The sequence below is a fragment of the Pogona vitticeps genome, chromosome 12 (assembly GCF_051106095.1).
Source record: "Pogona vitticeps strain Pit_001003342236 chromosome 12, PviZW2.1, whole genome shotgun sequence".
Lineage (NCBI taxonomy): Eukaryota > Metazoa > Chordata > Lepidosauria > Squamata > Agamidae > Pogona > Pogona vitticeps.
Window position 1 is genome coordinate 21,185,823 of NC_135794.1, and position 20,669 is coordinate 21,206,491.

At 43.9% G+C, this 20,669-nt stretch overlaps 1 protein-coding gene across 1 annotated transcript in view; it reads left to right on the forward strand.

Moving 5' to 3' along the window:
• Nucleotides 1–20,669, forward strand: part of AGBL1 (AGBL carboxypeptidase 1) — a 326,572-nt gene that overhangs the window by 148,359 nt on the left and 157,544 nt on the right. The window contains exon 19 of the mRNA XM_072981877.2: nucleotides 17,753–17,882. Within this exon, the coding sequence (XP_072837978.2) occupies nucleotides 17,753–17,882 (130 nt within the window). The remainder of the gene's footprint in view (nucleotides 1–17,752; nucleotides 17,883–20,669) is intronic.

Sequence of the window (20,669 nt, forward strand, 5' to 3'; positions counted from 1 at the left end):
ATCCGAAGTACCCTTTTGGGTGGTGCTGCCCCAGCTTTATTTGGCACTAAAATAAGCCCAAAGCCCATTAATAAGGTCCCCAGGTTGATATCTTTGGAGCAGTAGCTTTTATTTCCATGACGTGCTCCCTCCATCATGGAGAAATAATGAGCAGGGGTTTGTAAATTCTGTTTTGAGCTAATAATCCAGTAATTATGGCATTAGGAGCGCCTTGTGCCAAACAGATAAGGGCAAGGAGGAATTAGAAGGGCAGACGAATGATCAGCCTTTGGAATGGGAAGTGGGGGGTAGATTGGATTTCTTTTTCCCCCCTCCTCAGCACGCATTTGATGAAGTGAAGTAGGGGAAGACAGATCGGGTGCTACCTAATTGCAGCTCGGATCCTGCTGTTAATGTTTCATTTGTCTGTGGAGTGCTTAAGATAGATTCACAGTTTCCACCGCTCACTGTAAACACCCCTGACATTGCCTCACAACAGACTTTCTTCCGTGGCTGTTCATTTATTATTGTGCAATTCCGATCGCCTTAAAAGATGGAGAATGGCAAACTGTTCACCATTAAAAAAAGTGATGCCAACCAAGGTTTGGGTTGTTGAAATGGCACCGTTTTGCACAAAAAGGCAGTTTGGGCACATTTTGCACAAAAGTAGCCTTTTCTTTTGCTCTCTGGAGGAGAAGTGGCCCCATAAGGGTGAGACCTTTGTTTTGCTTTGATAAAAGGATCCATAGGGTGCCTTTCAGCTCTGCAGTTCTATGATGATGATGAAATGGTTTTGCAAATTTTGCTAGATTTGTACTTGAATAGATTTCCAGATCTCTTCTCTGATATGACCTCCGTCTTTAACAGCTGGAATACGTTCCCCTACCAAGATAATACCTTTGGTTACTGATTTCATAGCCAACCATTCAAATTTTCAGTTTTGACCCCATTATTCCTCTGTGCTCAAATCGTCAGTCTTTTCCTGGCTATACTTTCTGCTTCTCACCAGCTCTTTAACAAGGAGAAGGGTTCGACCATAACATGCTTGTGTGTGTGTGTGTGTGTGTGTGTGTGTGTGTGTGTGTGTGTGTGTGTGTGTGTGTGTGTGTGTGTGTGTGTGTGTGTGTGTGTGTGTGTGTGTGTGTGTGTGTAAAATATACCAAAACTGCCTTTTTGTACCGAACTGTGCAATTTGTACGAGTGAATGAACTGACGAAAGGTTGAATGGAGCCATAGATGGGTTGCTTGCATCTTTTAAAACATGAGTGCTTTGCTTCTCAAAGGGGAAGCAAGCAAGAGGTGTTTTGTGCAAACTGTAGCGATCTCATGAAGAAAAGGAAGATTTTGTTTTCCATGTCCCATTATGATGATGATGATGATGATGATGATGATGATGATGATGATGATGATGATGATGATGATGATGATGATGATGATGATGATGATGAGATTTATTTGATTTATACCCCGCCTATCTGGGTGACTCGTCCACCCATAGAAAAAACCTTACAGAATTACCTTGAAAATTCCATGTCAGGGTTTCTCATGGTGTTGAAACAGACTAGGTTGACACCAATGAAGAATTCAGCGAGTGTTTTTCCCCCCATCGCTAAACACTTCCATTATTACTAGCATCAATTGCTAATAGCAAATTAGTATATCTATTTATTTCAACGCTGAGCTCAGCACTAACCTTAGGATGAGCTGTGGGCTCTTACCACTGACCAAGAGATCTTGGAAGAATCCAGTGAAATCCTAGAAGAATGAATGTCACACAAAAACAGAGCATCCTTACTCCGTGTTTCCAAAATCACAGGGATTTTTAGAAGTCAGGCAATGCTCAGGATGGTCTCAGGCTGCAGATTTCGAAAGCCCCCTAATGCCTTTCTTACGATGTTGAGTGAAATTACAGTACTCCGGATTCTCCATCTGAGAGCAACTGGTGACTCCAGATGTGAGCATCACCAGCTTCAAATTTAGTGCAACTGGTAGGAACATTTGGATCAGCCAACATTTGTTGGCTGAGCCAAGGAGGCCTGCCAGTCCAGCATCTGGCTGAAGCAGTTGCTTATAAAGGAGGAGTTCTTTACACAGGGGGGGGGAGGGGGGAGGAAATTGTCAGCTTGTTCTTGCTCAGAAACGCTGGCAAGATGAGCGAGGAAGAAAGCTTCACATGCATTTCAATCCACGGTTAAAGCCAGAACCCTTGGAAACCCATGTCTGCCAAGTTCAATGGGCAGCGTTACAACAGAGTCTCTGAGGAAACATGTCAGAGCCCAATTAAATCACACTGTTGAAGTATCTGGAAGGTCATTCTGTCCAACACATTGCTCCAAGGAAGGGCTGAATCCACAGCTCAGAATAATCCAATAGGCAGGGTGCGATAAGACAATAAACAGGGGGGCTGATCAGGTGGTTCAGAGAGGTTTAGATCACTGGTTCTTAACCTTGGGTTACTCAGGAGTTTTGGACTGCAACTCCCAGAAGCCTTCACCACCAACTGTGCTGGCTGGGGTTTCTGGGAGCTGCAGTTCAAAAACATCCGAGTAACAAAGGTTAAGAACCACTGGTTTAGATGACAAGGATCCAGATGACTAAAGACCAAACCAAGCAGAGAAGCCATGTTATGGAGAGGGGGTGGGGATAAAGATCCAGGGGACCATGGACTTGTATGACCAGGCAAAGGGGAGAAATTCTGATTCTTCAGCACACCAATTTGTTATGCTAAAAAGGAGAGAATGTAAAATTGCCCTGTGAACGTCTCCAAGAATAGAAAAATGCCTTTAATTAACAACTCTGAAAGCATAAAGCCACTCAATTTGAAATCCAGTTTTCCATCATGGCCCATCTGGTGCTTCAGAGAAGCGTTCCCATTGAATCTTGCCTTAAGTGAAACTCTGGGACATTTCCGAGACGTCTGCCTGAGTAAAAGATCGGAAACATTTTTTGAGAAAGGCTGAATGATGGCTGATCAGCTTAATGGCATCCCTTTTCTTGGGGAGAAATATTCGGGCAGCTGTAAGTGCACGGGGCCCCTGTTCTGATCCGGAGGCCAATTCACAGCTTTGGAATGAAGTCAAATCTGTCTTGAGTGATTTATGCCCCATCTGATTCCATTTGTGCCCTGGATCTGAGCCGACCGCAAGTGTTTCCAGTGACATGTATCAGAAAACCAAGATGGCAGTTACTTTTTTCGTTTTCCAACGGATATGGACAAAATTTGGAGAAATGACAGACCCTCAGCAGGGAAGTATACCTGCCGACATTCAGAGGGTTTATGTTTTGGGCACTTTTTACTATTTTTAAAAAGAGAAAAGAGGGGAGAGGGGGGAAAGCAATTTGTGCCTCCTCTGGTTTGATTTGTGTTCTGGCTGCAAATAGATTTGTAAATTTGCTTCACTTCGCCCTGGAATCAAATTTAGGAATTCCGCTTGATCTGGACTTTGTAGGAATCAGTACCGAGTAGCCTGATTTGGTTTGGAATGTGTGATTTGTCTTAATTTGCTGTCCTGCCCTCTCTCTCTCTCTCTCTCTCTCTCTCTCTCTCTCTCTCTTTCTCTCTCTCTCTCTCTCTCTCTCTCTCTCTCTCTCTCTCTCACACACACACACACACACACACACACACACACACACACACACACACACACACACACACACACACACACACACACACACACACACACACTCCTGTGGTTCTTAAAAGCCTTCCCTTTGGACTAACCAGGAAGGCAAACACTTCTGTTTAGACACATTTTCAAAACAAACTGGACACAACATTCTTATGCCAGAGGTGGGATACCAGGGCCATCTTCATCTCGCTGTCTTCAGGCTGTCAAGCAACACACAGCTTTACAGGAAAGAAAAATAAAAATATGCCCCCCCATCAACTCTGAACTCTACCAACATTGTTGTCATCTCATCGTATTGGAAAGATACCAAATGTACAGGAGAACGGATGATTTTCACCTGGCCCGTGACTTTGGTTTCTGGTCTCCATCCGGCCCCTTTCCTTTCCTTCTTGCAGCTGCTCACTTATGTTCAGCGGCTGGTAAAGCGTGGTGCCAACTCATTTGTCTTGAAAGCTGTTCTTGAGCATTTCCGTGGCTCAAAGTAAACTTGCCTGCTGAGAGGGGACTCACAAAACTAATCTAATTTAGAGGAGGGAAAGGGTTTGCTGAAAACCAGCCTTAGAAGTTTTTTTGGGTTTTTTTTTTTTTTTTGTTAAGTTCTGCAAAGTGTAGAGTTGCCATTTTTTTTAATGGAAAAACTACCCCTTTTGATCCATCAGATGTTGTCTGATAGTACAAGATCAGATTTGATCTGTTCTCCCACCTAAACAGCTGTGATAAAGTTTGATTTTGGGAGCCAGTAGCAGACTGAAGAATGCCTATTTTTCTAACTTTGTGTGGCCCTATGGATCGTTTGGCTTTCCTCCAGTGAGCTGGAAGAGTCTAAAATCCCCAATGTTCTTCATAGCCGAGCTCCGTAGACCTTGAGATTTAAGAAAAGAGCAAAACGGGCAGATTCATGCAACTACTTCATACACAGACGTTACGAACCGGTTGCCCCTCCTCTCTTTTCTTTCAATTTTAGTTCAGATCCTCCAGCACAGCAGAAAACAAGCTACCCCTGTCTTCTCCATCAATGGTCCCAAATGGTCACCCAGGTGTTCTTGAACTGCGATTCCCAGAAGCCTTCACCACCAGCTATGCTGGGCGAGGTTTCTGGGCACTGCAGTCCAAGAACACCTGGATTCTCCGAGATTGGGAACCACTGTTCTACATGACAACTCTTCAAATATTTGGAGGTCAGGCCAGTGTGGTGTAGCGGATAGAGTATCAAGCTAGGCCTCAGGAGAGCTGGGTTCAAATTCCGGGATGGTCATAGAAACACCTTGATGGGGTGTGTGGAAAACCACTCCTTGAACATCTCATGGATCTTGACATCATATTAGGTTTAGCAGAAGTCAGGAGTGACTTGATGGAAAATAAGAACTTCATACAATTTCCATCATTCACGCTGAACCTATTCTTCCATAATTTATACATTTCTCAAATGCTCTACCCTTGATCAGCTTCCGCCCCCCTTTATTTTTGTTCCAATCCACTGCACAGCACCTTTTTTTAAAACCCAGCATCACATAATTTTGATTTGGATCTATTTATCCTGCTTCTACAGCTGACAATACCACAGCTAGAAAGTTTGTTTTTTAAAAAAGGTCCTTTTTCTTAAAAAAAAAAAAACTCAAAAAACCCCAGCAACAACACATGTAACATTTGCATTCTGGGTTAAAACAACTCCTGCATATTTATTTATTTTACAGATGTTCTGCAGGGAACTCTACACGCCCCATCAAGGTTCTCCGCCCTCCTGGGATGCTTTGGTTTAATAAATGTGGCACCGTATGGATCGTTTAACTTTACTACTGTGAAATGCCCAGAGAAACTGTGGCTGGGTGAACAACAGTTACATATGTGCAATTTGCTGGGTTATTTCTTTTGTTTTTTTTTCCCTTTCTTTCCCTTCTTTTCCTGCCTGCGCTCCCTCTCCCAGGTTGGGGAATTAGCATTCCAAGCATGGACGGAGCACGTTGGCACAAATTGTGAGCAGGAAAACAAGACCGTAGTAGCATTGAGAATCTACCAAGTCTGTCTATGCCTCCTGATCTCCTCCCCCCCCGGGATGATTTTTGCATAAAATTATCCTAGTATTATATCTTCCCTACCTTTCTGGGTAGCAGAATGCAGAGGGCTAGCCTTTTCCAGACTACAGAGAAGGGGCGTACAGCCAAAGTGGGCTACTGAAGCCTCTTAATGTTTTTGGCTTGTAAGTTTCAGAAGCCTTAGCTAGCACAGCAGCTCTCTTGCATGTTTATGTTCTTGTTTTAAAGTTCATCTATGTCCCACCTATTTGTCCCGATGGCCTCACCTCTGTTGCCTTCAGACGCTTGGATGACAACTTTTATCAGCCCTGCTGCTTGGAGACGGATGGGAAGTGCATTCCCACACATATATATTAGGTGGAGGCAGATTCCAGCAGACTTAGAAATGCACCCAACCCAACTGGAAAATCAGTGAAGATGGAGGACATCATGTTGGAACGGGCTCCTTCTCTCTTGTCCCTGCTCCTTGACAGACGAAGGAAGCTGAGCTAGCAAACAGGAATCCTTCCTTGTGCACTCAGCATATTTGGGCTAATGCTGCCTTGACAGAACTATAATTTACTTACGGAGGGAAGTGCAGTGTCTCCTCTTGCATGTCAAGTGGTAGCCACCTCGGCTGTAAATCATGCCCCTTCTCCTCATCTCTGCTCCGTGGGGGAAGAGCCAGGTCACCTTTCTGTGCCCCAGTACCTGACAGGGATCGTTTAATGGATAGAGTTGCTCGAGGGGAAATCCAAAGCAAAACTGGAGCTTCTCCTCTAGTGAAATAGGGGGCAGGTGGCAGGGGAGCAAGTACAAAAGGACCTCCCTATCTGTAATGTCAGATTTGCTGATTCACTTATCTGCTGCCTGAATATATTCAATAGTCCCCCTCCCAAAAAAATCTTTATTTCTAGGGTTTATTTACCTGAAATGGCCACTAGAGGAAGGGAGAGACCATGCAATGTGTAGCATTCTCTACTTCCATGTTTTTTGGCATCTGCAGGGAACTGGAACCAAGGTACCCTGTGGATACCTTGGCCTCACCATCCATGTCTGTAGCAGCTAATTCCAAAGTTTCTGTCCAGGTTTGTCTCCAGTGAAGTTCCAGTTCACGTTAGAAACAACTTTTCAATATTCGGGAGAGCTCAAGGGGAGGCAAAGAAATGTTACTAGTGCCTTGTACAGAACTATAAGCATGGTTTTTTGTGATGATGGGGCTCATGTGTGCTGAAATAGAGCCTACATGACTGTCCCCGCAGCTCTTATCTGGATATTTTGGTTATGACTGTTGGCCTCATTTTATTGATTGACCCACTGCTTTGAATTGATGTATATCACTCTGCATTTTTCTCTGAACTCAGACTCGAAGCATCTCAAAACATTTTTTTCAAAATGGTGCCAAGAACAGTTATATTATATTCCCTGGCACCCCAGAAATATCTCCACCAGGATCTTTAAGGAGCAATGGTTAGCCATGACATCCATGGGGAACCTCCAGCTTCTGCATCCACGCCTGTCTACTGACTGATTCTGGAGACAAAAGGGAAGGTATCTGTGTGAGCCGGATTATTGTTCTGGTCCAGATATTCATTTGTGGTCGGAGTAGAAGGCACTGCTCGCTCGCTCTCCGTAGCTTCCTGTCACTTCCTAAAACCACAAAATCAGAAGTCCTAGATTTTGCCAGATCATTGAGTTTCTTGCTTCAGTAAGGAAAAGAAAAAGGTAGAGACTGGATTATTACTTCCTGAATCTCATAGCCAGGATGTCCATTTGTTGTTTCTCTAACGAGGTAAAGGACCATTAAAGACCAAAGGGGGAGGGGAGATGGTCCAAAGTTAGATTGCAATGAAGATTTCAAAAGGAAATGCCTTTCTTCCTTGGAGTAAACTCATAACCCCCCGGAGGTTTTCTCTTCTACTCTTTCTGTGTTTCTTTTTTTTTTTTTTTTGCAAATTGTTACACCTAGGCTAGGCCGGCAGCTAGAAAGACGTGACACACCTAGAGAAGTAAAACTTCTAAAGATTTCCAATTCTCACTCGCCAAAAACAAGGGGAAATGTGTGGTTTTTTCCAGAGAAAAATATTGTATATGTAAAGTTGTCTAGACTGGATTGACTGAGAAATGGCAATTTCCATTTTTCCAGGAAAAAAAAGGTTTTCCCTCTGTTTTTTTCCCCCTGGAAAAAATTGAATTTTTTGGAAATTGTACATCTCTAGATCCACCAATGTCAGCCTAGATCGACATCTGGAAAAGCTACACTTGGATTATAGCTCCAGCCTCTGTCAGCTAGCAGAACCACTGTACAGATTGTCTGCCAGTTCTAGAAGATTTATCCCTGTGTAGACAGGTTTACGTGCAAATCCATTGCAACTTGAACAACTACGGCAGGACCGTAGTTGACACCATGGTGACCACATCATGGAAAAGCTGTTCCAACAGCGTACACCCTGAATCGAAGGAGCCTGGGCCTTGGCTTGGTTTCATTTATCTTAAGAAGAAAGGATTGTCCTGCATGGCAAGAATCAGTCAGATGTAGATGGTGAAACACTGCAAGCTCATTACGCTAATTAGCGGCCGCATGTTCAAACCATCAGGGGGCAAGGGGAGCTGACAAAGTGAAGCTTCAGAGGAGTGTTTGCCCAAGAGGAAGCATTAGGCGCCATAGCTTCATTAGCAGGAGCCGAAAGGGGGAAGGTGCTGACCTCCCTCTCCCCCCCTGCTGTGATGTCTCCCTTCTATAAGCAGGAAGGAGACCTTCAGCAGGATCATTAAGCTGGTTGGCAGCCAGATGGCACAAATGTCGTCTGCTGAGATGCGCTCTGATGTTGGCCTGAGCCGGGTTGAAATACAGATGAGAAAGGAGACATGGTAATCTCTGCTACGACGCTGCCGAATCAGGATGTGGGGGTACTGCTGGGGGATCTGTTTTGGTTTCATCACATTTCTTTGAATCCCACTTGCATTTTCTTCCCACGGTTGCTTCTTAACAAGTTGTGAGATTTTGTGTTTTCTTCCCACTTTGAAATCTGTGCACCTCTGAATACATCTTCCCCTAATCTGTGCACATATTTGCAGCTTTTTATGTAATGCAGATAACTTTCTGCTATAAAATGAAGCATGTTTGTGCACACATTTTTTTTCTGGTGATGGGCATTTGTGCCATTTTAAAACAGATGCGCTGTTCAATGAGCACATCATTTCTTGAGAAGACCTGTGTAAGCCTTTCAGATGCATGTGGTCTTGAAGGAATGTCCTTTCTTCTCACGGTGAGCCTGGGGAGATGTGAAAAAAATTGTCAAGCCAGTCAACTCAACACCAACAGAATTGGGCAGGAGATTGTGTCTAGCAAGTCAAAGTGCTTCACCAGGTCATGGTGGACAGGAAGGAGGTAGATTTTGGCTTGCTAGATTCCCGCCCCCGCCCCCCCGGTCTCATCCCAACCAAGAGTAGGAGTCTGAGGGATACAATGAAAACCTATGGCTGGTTCAGTCAAGCAGGAATCAGATTGGAGCTAGCTGGAGTCGCAGCACCATGGATAGCTCCATACAGAGAAGTTGTTCTAATATGCTCTGGCACTCAGCTGTGTCTTCTGTCTCTACAGCGGACAGATCTCTAGCAGGTTAAAGCAGCCCTTTTTCTCTGCAAGAAAGCAAAGTGTAATATGTGGACTGTCCAAGGCCCCCAGGGACATTATTGTGTCTTCCAGGTCACTGCATAGCATGCCCTTCGGTGGAACCTAAAATGCCCTTTCCTGTTCCTGGAAGCATCCTAGAGCATCATTTTTTTTTCCTTTGGGGAGACTAGCTTAAGCTCTCCTGAATCAAATTTGAAAGTTGCTATGTGTTGGCTATGTTAGGCCATGTCTGGATCTGGTTCGATCCATGGTGGGCACTTGAAAGTGAACATACGGCCCAAAGGACAATTAGAATTGCCAATCTCTGGCTGTAGAGGAGAAAGCAACTAGTAACGGATACCTTAAGACATGTTCTTTTTTTTACTGAATCTTCCAGGATGCTGCCTGGAACAGAAAGAGCAACCTCTGAATTTTGGACTTTGTGTTTTGCCCCTAATGTCTTAAAAGTTGCTCAGTCTTGTCCTGCAAATGTTCTAAAGTACCCCATGTTTGGGATATTTCAGTGACCCATGCATTTTACAACTCTGAATTTTGTTTCCGTTGATGACTACCATTTTTGTTGTTGTTGTTGTTCATTTAATGACAAAAGAAGAACGCTGGAGAAGGCTGGAGGCATTCAAGAGAAAATTGGACCACCACGTGTCAGATCTGTTTTGATTTGGATTCCTGCCTTGAGCAGGGGGCTGGACTTGATAGCCTTATAGGCCCCTTCCAACTCTATGACTCTATGATTCTATGACATCTGATGTGATGCCATAGAGTATAAAGGCAATGATTTTGGTGTAACAGTAGGGCCATTAGATGTAAAAAGTGTCCCTTTTTCATAAGGACCTAAGAACCTAAGAAGAGCCCTGCTGGATCAGGCCAAGGTCCCATCTAGTCCAGCTCACAGTGGCCCCACCAGATGCCTCTGGGAGAACATGAGACAACTAGACCCCTGTCTCCTGATCCCCCTCCCCTGCATCTGGCATTTTGAGCTACCCTCCTTTTAAGCCTGTGATACGTTGGAGTTTATGCCTCCTGTTCCTTCTTTTTCTCTAGCTTTACAGCTGCCGGGTGAATTCAAACAAATAGCTCCATGTTGTGGAATTTTTGGAAGGTTCAAAGTACACATGGACTGTGAATAGAGTTGAGGAATAAATCCTCTTTGCAGTTGACCTGTCCTTTTGATCTGACCTCTTCCTAGACTCCTCTTGAAGCTTCTGTACACCAGTCATGGTTTGTTTCATTACCTGTGTTGTGATGACCAAATGTCATCATCATCTTCTTCCTCCTCCTCCTCCTTCCTCCTCCTCCTCCCTCGTCCCTTCTTTCTTCCTCCTTTCTTCTTCTGCCTATATATGCAGAGTCAACACTTTTAACATTCACATTGTCTCCGTCTGCAAGGAAGAGGGGGTTATTGTATGGAGGTGCAGCGAAGCAGATCAGAAGGCAAAGAACGCGTATGCCCTGTGGCTTTTCAGCTGTGTTTGATTATGCATTCGCAAAAGGGTCTAAAGTGTTGTAATCCCTTAGCAGAGCAAAGCCTCAGCTGTCTCGCTTTTTCCTTGAGCTTATCAGGGTGAGGGATCTCTTGGGTTTCATGCTGATGAGAAGCCTTTGGCTAACCCAGCCACAGAATTTGATGGCTTTCAGAAGGAGATCATACAAAGGCCATCTCTTGGGCTCAGGATGTGTCATATTTATGGGAAATGAGAAGATACTGAAATTTAGACCACACCAATGCGGAATGTAGCTGGCTGGATAGCTTAGTGGTTTAGCTCTCTGGCTCCAAAGTCAGAAGTTGGGAGTTTGATTTCCCCAATGGTGCCTCCTTGACAGGATCTGGATGATCCAGAGGGTCCCTTCCAGCTTGGCAGTTCTGATGATGATAATGATAACAGTCTCCATGACAAATGTCCTCAACCATGCTTTTTTCTGAATAACCCTTCAAAAGATTTCACAATCAATTGCTCTTGTATTTTTAAACAAATCCTGAAAAGGAACTTAAAAATAAAACTAACTTTCTTTTGTGTGAGTATCACTTTGAATTTAAAGAAAGAGCATTGGTAGGAAAAAAAAAACCAGCCACAAAATTAAAAACGTTCCATCTCGCCAATTAAATTTACCCTCCCCAATTAAACCTGGCTTAATCTTTGATTAATGTCCCAATTTAATCTAGACAATGCTCAGCTGATTCATCTCCTCATCAAACCAATTAAAGCACATTCACACATTCTTTCTTGGAGCCACTCTTTGGGGCGGTGGGTGGGAAATGGATGAAGGAAGCAATAGAAAGAACCTTTCCATCCGTATCTCATTCCTTTTCCCCCCACTTTCCTAAGTCTCCCTGAACACACCCAGCCGCCTAAGAACAACATTCTGTGCTCTTCACAGATTGAAAAAAATTATTTCTGCATTAAATCATATTAAGCATAAAATAATTCACATTTATGTATCCTCTCTAGATGTTTATGCGTCTAAAGCCCACAGATCTGTTCCATGTGAATGGCATCATTGATCAGCCGCCTTGTGACAACAGCTATCATGGGGGTAACCCAATAAACTTTCCATCCTCCTTCAGATAAAAAAGGTGGCAAATCTTATCAGCCTCCAAGTATACCCAAGTTAGAGGGCCCTTAGTCATTTAAATAGGGTAGTTTAAAAGTGTCTGTCTCTGTGTGGGGTAGATGGTTCTTTGAGGAATGGTATATTCATGGTTTTAAAACTGTAGAGCCCATGTTGCCTGGGGTTGGTAGGGATAACTTAATATTGATGTGGATTTTGAAAAAACAAACAAACCAATCATATGCAATAATCAAAAGCCAGAATCCTGTTCGAACCACACAGCATCAAATAGCAGTCATGGATGTGACCTTACCAGCTGTTCAAGAACATGTCCAGATTGCATGCCCAGGTGCATTGCAATGGCTGGAAAAATGCAAAGACCATTTGTGTAGTCCATTTATTCAAACCAGAGGCATGGTTCCACATTATCTTAAGGAAAGGACTCCTGATTGAAAGACCTTTATTTTATTTTCTTTATTTATTTTTTGATTTTTACCCCGCCCCTCTAGACTATGTCTACTCGGCCCTACCACCTTCACAGGTGTGCTTGGTGGGAACATGAGAGAGCGCCTTCTCTATTGCTGTTCCCAGTCTTTGGAACTCCCTCCCACAGGATGCCCGGCTGGCTCCATCTTTACTCTTCTTTCAAAGGCATCTGAGATATTTGTAAGAGAAAGAATAAAAACATTTCACTACCTATAGCTGTGCACAGATCAACTAACAACACTGTTTCCAACTGGCTAAAGAGAGGGAAAGGGAACACTCAGCAGAGAGGTGGGGCTCTCTTTGAATTCAGAGGTGGGAAGGAAGTATTGGTGAATGCTGGGGAGATTGACAGTCATGCCAACCCAGAAAGGTCCCTCCCTGTCAAACTACAGGCAGCCTGCAAGATTGTAAAAACTCCAACAATAGCAAGGACTTCATTTCCAGCCTCCCCTCTGCCTTTTCCCTTCCCTTTCTCCTGCTCTAAAAATCGGTACATTAAGGGATTGAAATCTCTTGGAAGTGGGAAAACTCTTGAGAAAGAGCTGAAAATAACTCATCCCTTATCGGCAAGGAGAAAAATCTGATGATTGCTCATTCTTGCACACAGGAGCAAGACAAGCAATGGTCTTACATGTGTCCCAACTGAATAGATTAAAAATTGACATAGGGCAGATATGGTTAATCCCCTGAACTTTGCATGGTTTCGGAACATTGTTCAAGTCATGTGTACTGCTGTTGGGAGGATCAATCGATTTCCTAGCTACCCAACGTGAACTGTGAGAATATTTCTTTGCCTCTGTCTAGCTCTCTTCCACTCCGTTCATATCTGGGAAATGTTGATGATCAAGCAAGGCATTGTGTCCACTGTCCCTGATCTTCGGACTGATGAGCTTTTGAGAAATCTCTGCATTCTTGCCCCTTCCCCCCCCCAAAAAAAAACCCACACCCAAGATTAGTGCCATCTTTAAGGGATCCTTGGCACAAATAAACCTAGGAGATCTCTCCCTTCCTGGTGGTGCTGTGGTTATAATGTGGATTCAGTTTCTTGGCATCAGGACACCTTCTGCAGGCTTATCAACAGCATGGGCTGTGGTACCAGCCACCAGTGGTGGTTCCATGTTCTGCAGCAGCCAACTGGCAGTTGCCCATGTTTGATGTCTCCCACAATGCTTTGGTGTAGCAGCACTCCAAAGCCCTGGAGGAACATGCCAAGGCGTCAACACTCAGATAGGTCGAGGACTGGTTGCTGTCATGTCCTTGCAAGACATGTCTGACCTATAGAGCCCCTAATCATGTTTTTGAGATATGGGAGATATTCAAGGAGTGGTTTCCCATGGCCACCTGTGGGTTTCCATTAACGAATGAGGATTTGAACCCAGGTCTCCTGAGTCCCAGTCCAACATTCTCTTCACGGCACCACGCTGGCTCTCACCTGCTTTTAGTATTCATATAGGAAGCCAACAGGGAATATTAGGGACTTCTAAGAAGGTCTAGGAAAACTTTCTTTCTGAATCTCTGAAGTGTCTGCCAGTCAGTGTTGTCAATACTGGGCTAGATGGTATAAAACAGTTTCTGAGGCGTTGGTCTTCTCAAGCTTAAACCCATCAGTGGTTTGCGGTCAATTGCTTGTAGACACTCATTTGGGAAGAAAGAGTGGGTTGGTGGGTCCAATCCAGGAAACAGACATCAGGACTGCCAGGCATTAAGACCCTACAGGGTGTGTCCCCCTCCACTTCCATGATGCCGATCATTGGTGCCCTCCATGCCAGGGACACTAGATGCCAACCGATGCTCTGGAGGAGAAATTATTCATGGGTATATGGTTTGATAATCTGAAAGCAGGAACAGCATGGGGAGCGACTCCTTTCATTTTAATGCCTCTCCCGAGAATCCAGCACAGACGTTCCATAACGCAGGACATGTGCCTGCACGTGCGCACCACCGGCTCGCCTCCTTTTTCCTTGGCAGGGACGACGGAGCGGTACGCTGCCTTCTCGCTGCCCCCATGCTGCTCCCAAGGCATCCTGGAGTGTGCCGGCATCTTGTTCCCTTCTAGAGATATTCTTGCCCAGCGACGCCGCCGTTGCTTCCTCGCTCTTATTAGGATGCGCAGTGAATGGCACAGCCACTCTCCAGCTATCAAACACAATATGTCCCTTTAGATTTTTATAGCTGGCTGTGCCCCAGGTGCTATTATTATCGGTCGTCACATCACTCACTCGATATGATGGGCCCTGTCTTTCTAGTTATCTGTAATGGGCAGGAGATTTTGGAATCATTTTTATCTCCCAGCGGCAGGCACATTTTCTCCCTAAGAAGTGACTTCTGACTCCCTCCTGCTCCTTTTGTCTTTGATTCTGCAGTGCTCGTTCTCTCCTCCTTCACGTTGCGCCTTCTGCTTTTTTGTCTTCTTATCTCAGCCTGCATCTGAATTTGTCTTTGTTTCTTTCTCTCCTTATCTTTTTGCACTGTGGCGAGAGTTTGTTCCCAATGCCACTCCTCCCTGCCTTCTTTTCCAACTGCCATCCTCTACCCGTGGGCACAGTTCCCAATCCAATCTTGCATGCTGGTGGTTCCATGGTCCCCAGATGGTCTTGGACTACAACTCCCAGACATCTTGGCCAGCACAGCTAGTGATGAAGGCTTCTGGGAATTTTAGTCCAAGACCATCTGGGAAGCTGTGGTTGGGAACCCCTGTTCTATGTTGATTGGGGTTTCTTTCTGTAAAGGGACATGTCTTGTATGGCAGTGGTCCCCAACCTTAGGCCTCCAGATGTTCTTGGACTACAACTCCCAGAAGCCTTCACCACCACCTCTGCTGGCCAAGATTTCTGGGAGTTGAAGTCCAAGAACATCTGGAGGCCCAAGGTTGGGGACCACTGTTGTATAGGACCACCATCCATGCACAAAAGTGAAACATTATCAGGATAGACCTTATCAGGAACCACCTTTTCCAAAAACCTTCAACTAAGGTTGTGGAGAAATCTTTCCAGTATATCATTTATGGTTGAGGCTGGTTATCTGGACATGCTGAGAGAACCTGTCATGGATTCTCCATCTTGTAGTGAGCGTTCTTGATTCCATCCTGTGCATGGATGGGAGCCATTTTTTCCCCTCGCAGTGGTTTCTGCAGTTTTGTCCAAGATGCCTCTAGCATCTTTCTCTTCATGAACAAAACGAGTACCAAAACAGACTGAGCTTGGAAGATCAGGCCGGTTGCCCAAAGGGGTGTAAACAAACCACCAAAATGCTTCTAATTTTTAAAACGACACAGAAGAACAACACAGGCGTTATCACGACTTTAGGTTTTTCATAATGGTGGAATGGAAGAAAAAGGAAACGGTCTCAGAAATGCACATATTCTTTGGGAGACCAATGGCAAAACTCACCTTTTTCCATGAGGAGAATGTGTGTGTGTGTGTGTGTGTTTTTAAAGTTCTCCAGTGAATCTGGAAGGATGAAGCAGGGTTCAGTTTACATCTCTCTCCGAAACTGGGGAGCACCTCCAAAAAAGCTCAGCAAGGAATAAATTGATGGGTTGCCATGGTGGTACAAAAAAGACCGATGTGTTTGCATGTTGTGTGATAGAAAATTTGAAGAAGGATGAGGACTGGGATAGAATGGAATGTACTGGTGCATGGTTTGGCTGGGCGGTTCACTAGAACTCAGAATGGATGGGCTCCATCTGTAACGTTTTGATGCAGTTCTTGTTCTAAATGACAGTTTGTACTAGAAATGTCTGTCTGTTTGTGTGTGTGTGTGTGTGTGTGTGTGTTTTACTACAACTCATACTTCTCTCAGCAGCATGGGAAAGGATTCATTTCCCCATGTTTTCACTTTGTACATTGTAGAACACACTAGAGGGGCATCATCTTAAACCTTAGGATGTGTGGCACAATTGACCGACAAGAAGGCGATTGCTGACTGGTTGAGCCAAACGGATGCAAAATGCATCCTTTTTTAAAAACGAATGATACCTCACCAGAAAATCTCAGCTGAATGGCTCCAAGAAACAGGGAAAGTTCAGCTTTGAATGGAGAGGGGGAAATTAAAATTATGGGGTCAAGACAGAAAATCAAGAGAAAGGAGCAGAGCTGTACAGAGAGCTTGTGATGCAGCAGAAAGAAATAACTCGAGTACTTTTTCTTAAAAAGAGAGAGAGCAAGTTTTAAATTAAGGCATTGTAATAGCAACAAAGGAAACTGGGAAGTGTGTAATAAATTGCTTTATGTAGCAAGAGAGATAAAATCCTCAATACTGTTGGCAATCTATGAAAGTCTCCAGCTTGTGCTTGGTACGAGGTACGTACTATTAATATTTTACAAAAACAGACCATGATTTAGATTTTTTTTATTCATTTTGCTGGCCAACAGTCAACTTCTACAGTCCCTTCTAGCTGACACATGGGTAGCCTGCACTGCTTTCGTACCAAAGATTCCGCGTTCAGTCACCGGATGGTAAAAGGACCTTGCAGTGTTGAACTGGGCGCTTTCTCCTTTTGATGCTCCCTACAGGTGTTGCCTCTGAGGGCTGGGACAAAATGTGGCTCCACACTTGCTTTCTTGCAAGCGGCATGCTATGTGCCTGCCCTTGCCTGCCACCTCCTTAGCCTTCGCCCCTTTGTTTCTGGCTTTTCGGTAGGCTGAGGTTGGGTCTATCACACCGTACAAGCAAGGTAGATGGGAGGCCACAAGAAACACGAAGCTTGGGAAAAAATCCTTGTCTGCCCCACTTCTGTGACATCACAAGGGTGAGTTCCTGTGACCTCAGAAGCCTCCGTTCCCTGGTTTCTGAATCTCCAGGCACCCCTATTGTTGACTGACATGGATTTGCAAGAGAAGCTGGTGAAGTAACCAAACGTCCCATTGTTTTTCCATTGTAGTCAGGACGATGGCTTTGCTCTGCTTCCCATTGACTGTCCTGTGAGGGAATTGCAGCCTAAATGAAAAGAAGATATGTATTGCTATTTTATTCCCCACCAGTGTCTCAACTGAGTTTTGCTGCTGACTTTTCGAGGTCTGGACCGTGTCAGGGAACGGCCGCCATTAGTCGGCCCACTGTACAGCAGTTATACAGCTAACAATCTGTTATTTAAAGTAGCACCTGTGTTCCCTGTCTCTTTTGCATAGATGTAAGCAAAGCATTTGAAAATAAAGGGTTTTTCCTTTTGTATTGCTCTGCTGGTAAAATTAGACTGCCCCTAACATTGTTAAGTCCAACCGCACAGGCCTCGGCAAGCGAAGAAAGCAATCATGAATACAGCGCAGAAATGAATCCTCTAAAATAAATAACTCTGAAGATTCAATTTCGTTCAGCCCCATCTAATGTGAAAGTGAACAGGAATTAAAAAAAAAAATAGTGTGATAAGTCAAACCTGCCCTGTTCCTTCTTTGAGGGTTGTTCCCTTACAAAGTCGAATTGTTTCTTATTTTAGATTCTTTTTCTTCCTTGTGTGGTTCTAGCCAACGATGCTCCTTAAGTGGGGACGACTTGAACAGACAATGGCTGAATCCGGACGCAATGCGCCAACCCACCGTTTACCATGCCAAGGGTCTTCTGTACTACCTGGACAGTCAAGGCCGAGCTCCAGTGGTAAGTTTCTGCCATTTGTTATTCAGCCGTCAACTTGTTAACCTTCTGTGTCTTTTTCTGTGGCCATAACACGACATTCATGAGGACGAGGAAGGGAACTACGATGTCAAATCATGAGTTGTGTTATTTCTTCCTCTCTCTCTCTCTGTGTTCTTTGCCGTCAAGTTGGAATCAACTTACAGCAACCCTTAATAGGGTTGTAGGTGGTGTTGTGGGTTACAGTTCAAAGGGATTCCAATTTAGGTGGCTCATTTTATGGCCCTTTGTTCCCTGTATAGCTGTGTACTATCTTTGATTCTGTAGACTGTCTTTTGGCTGTCTCTAGTGGCTCAGTATTGGCCATTGGGCTGTCGATCAAGAGGTTGGCAGTTCAAATCCGCATGATGGGGTGAGCTCCTGTCACTTGTCCCGGCTCCTGCCAATCTAACACTTTGAAAGGATGCAAATGCAAATAAATCAATAGGTACCACCTTGATGGGAAGGCAATGGTGTTCTGTGTCTAGTCATGCTGGCTACATGACCATGGAAAGTGTCTATGGACAAACACTGGCTCCTCAGCTTACAAACCGGGATGAGCACTGGGTCCCTATAATCGGGTACAACTGGACTTAACTGTCAAGGGGAGCCTTTACCTAATATGGAATTAGAGTCAGTGAGATCCTTAATATCTCACTGACTCTAATTCCATATTAGGTAAAGGCTCCCCTTTAAGGAGTGGTTTTACCAGTTCCACTCTCCCAGTGAATTTCTGTGACCAAGTGGGGATTCGAACCCTGTTCTCCAAAGTCCTAGTCTGTCACTCTATCCACTATACCACATTGGGAATTGGGAATTATATGTCATCAAGCCAGCCTCTTCAGGGTTTTCTACGTAGAGAGAGAAGTAGAGAGAGTAGACGTTGTCTAGAGGGGCAGGGTAAAAATCAAATAAATAAATAAATAAATAAATAGATAGATAGATAGATAGATAGATAGATAGATAGATAGATAGATAGATAGATAGATAGATAGATAGATAGATAGATAGATAGATAGATAGATAGATAGATAGATAGATAGATAGATAGATAATCATTCCCTTCTTCTGTTGGCGTGCTGGGACTGTGCAGTTTGCCCAGGTCCACACAGGCTGCCTCCACTTGCAGGAGGCACAGGTAGGAATTGAACTCCCAATCTCTAATTAACTGAGCTATTTCTACACTACCATTAATTATGGGCCAACATTCCTATAATTTTTTTTTAGGTGAAAGTAGCAAGTTACAACTAATGTAGTTAACTGTAAGTAGTTTCTCTTTTGGTAATTATTAGTTAAAATATTGCAAGTAAAAGTGGTATAAGTAGTTACAGTTACTTTATAGGTGTAACAAATAAAGTTCCTAATTACTTTCAAATGCTGCTGACTATGGCCATTTAAAAGAATTTTGGTAAGGATTTTTTTCCAAGGTTTATGACATTCTCTCTTTAGTCTTAAACGTCGAGAGAAACATCCTTTTATTTTGTATGTTTCTAAACATTTACAAGGCCCAAGATCAGGACTGACCACTACAGGGAGCTGGAGAATTTGTCCCACTGTTTTTCTGGCCCACTGGGAATGATAATGAAAAGAATGTATAACAAGCAATGCAAGAAATTGTTTGTCCCACTGGAACAACCCTAATGATAATGGCAACGTGATTGCCCAGAGTTAGTGAGCAATCATATGAGTTCCTCTTAAAAATGCCCCAAGCTCTAGTTTTCAACACCTTCAGTTCCGTTTTTGGAATCTTTGGGATATAACCCAAATAAGAATAAAACAAAGTTAGTTGTGATTCATGATGGACAAGTCATTTTCTGACTAGGTTCAGCCAGCTCAGACATCATCCAACTGTTATGAAGGTCAGCTCAAAACATCTTTGAATTGGCAAGGTTCAGAACAGACTTCAGTGGTCTGATGATATGATACAGTGTGCTTGTTTTTCATCACCACAAGGACTGTGCCCATGATGAAAGAGTTCTGTTTGTCATAGCATATGATGATCCTGACCTACCACATTTTCATTTAGCGTCCTGTGTTTTGTGATTGGCCACTGGAAGGCAAACGTGGGCTTAATTTGCAAGTGTGTTTGCTCAGACTTTTCTCTCTAAGGAAATTACATGTGCGACAGGCACAAGATCACTTGTGAGGGAGTACATATTTCTCTGACTTCAACCCTCATTTGCTATTTTTCCTCCCTTCTGTGTTTCCCACCCTTCCCCAAGTACGCCTCTAGTACAATTTACACACAAGTTACTTGCTGCCGTGAGAACTGGTTAAGCCTTTCTATGAACCTTGATTAAGACAGTTTTGAAAGGTAGCAAATCCGTTGGCAAATATAAGGACCTATAGCCCTATTTAATCGCGTGTCTTCACTTCTAAAGGAGATAGGGCTGTGTCTCTTCACCTGGAGCACGACGCAAGCAATTGTAAACTTTGCTTTTGCTTTGGCTATTGATTCCTTTGTCTCTGTTTCTTGGCCTTCAGAACATGACAGGCTGCATATTCCTGGCCTTTGAATGTTTCATTGATTTTAGTTAATACACACTCAACCCTCTTATCCATCCTCTTCCCTGCCTTTCTACTTTCTTTGGAAGCAAGCACACTTTTTTTCCAAAGACCCGGTAGAGCTGAGTTCAACCCAAACCAAATTATTTCAGTGAAGTACTTTTAGTCTGTTTGTCCCACAGACTTGTGAAGAACTTTTGCTTCTTCTTCAAAGAAGGAGCGGCCACTTAAAGGGTGAAAAAAGGGGAAAGGAGTAGAAGACTGAAA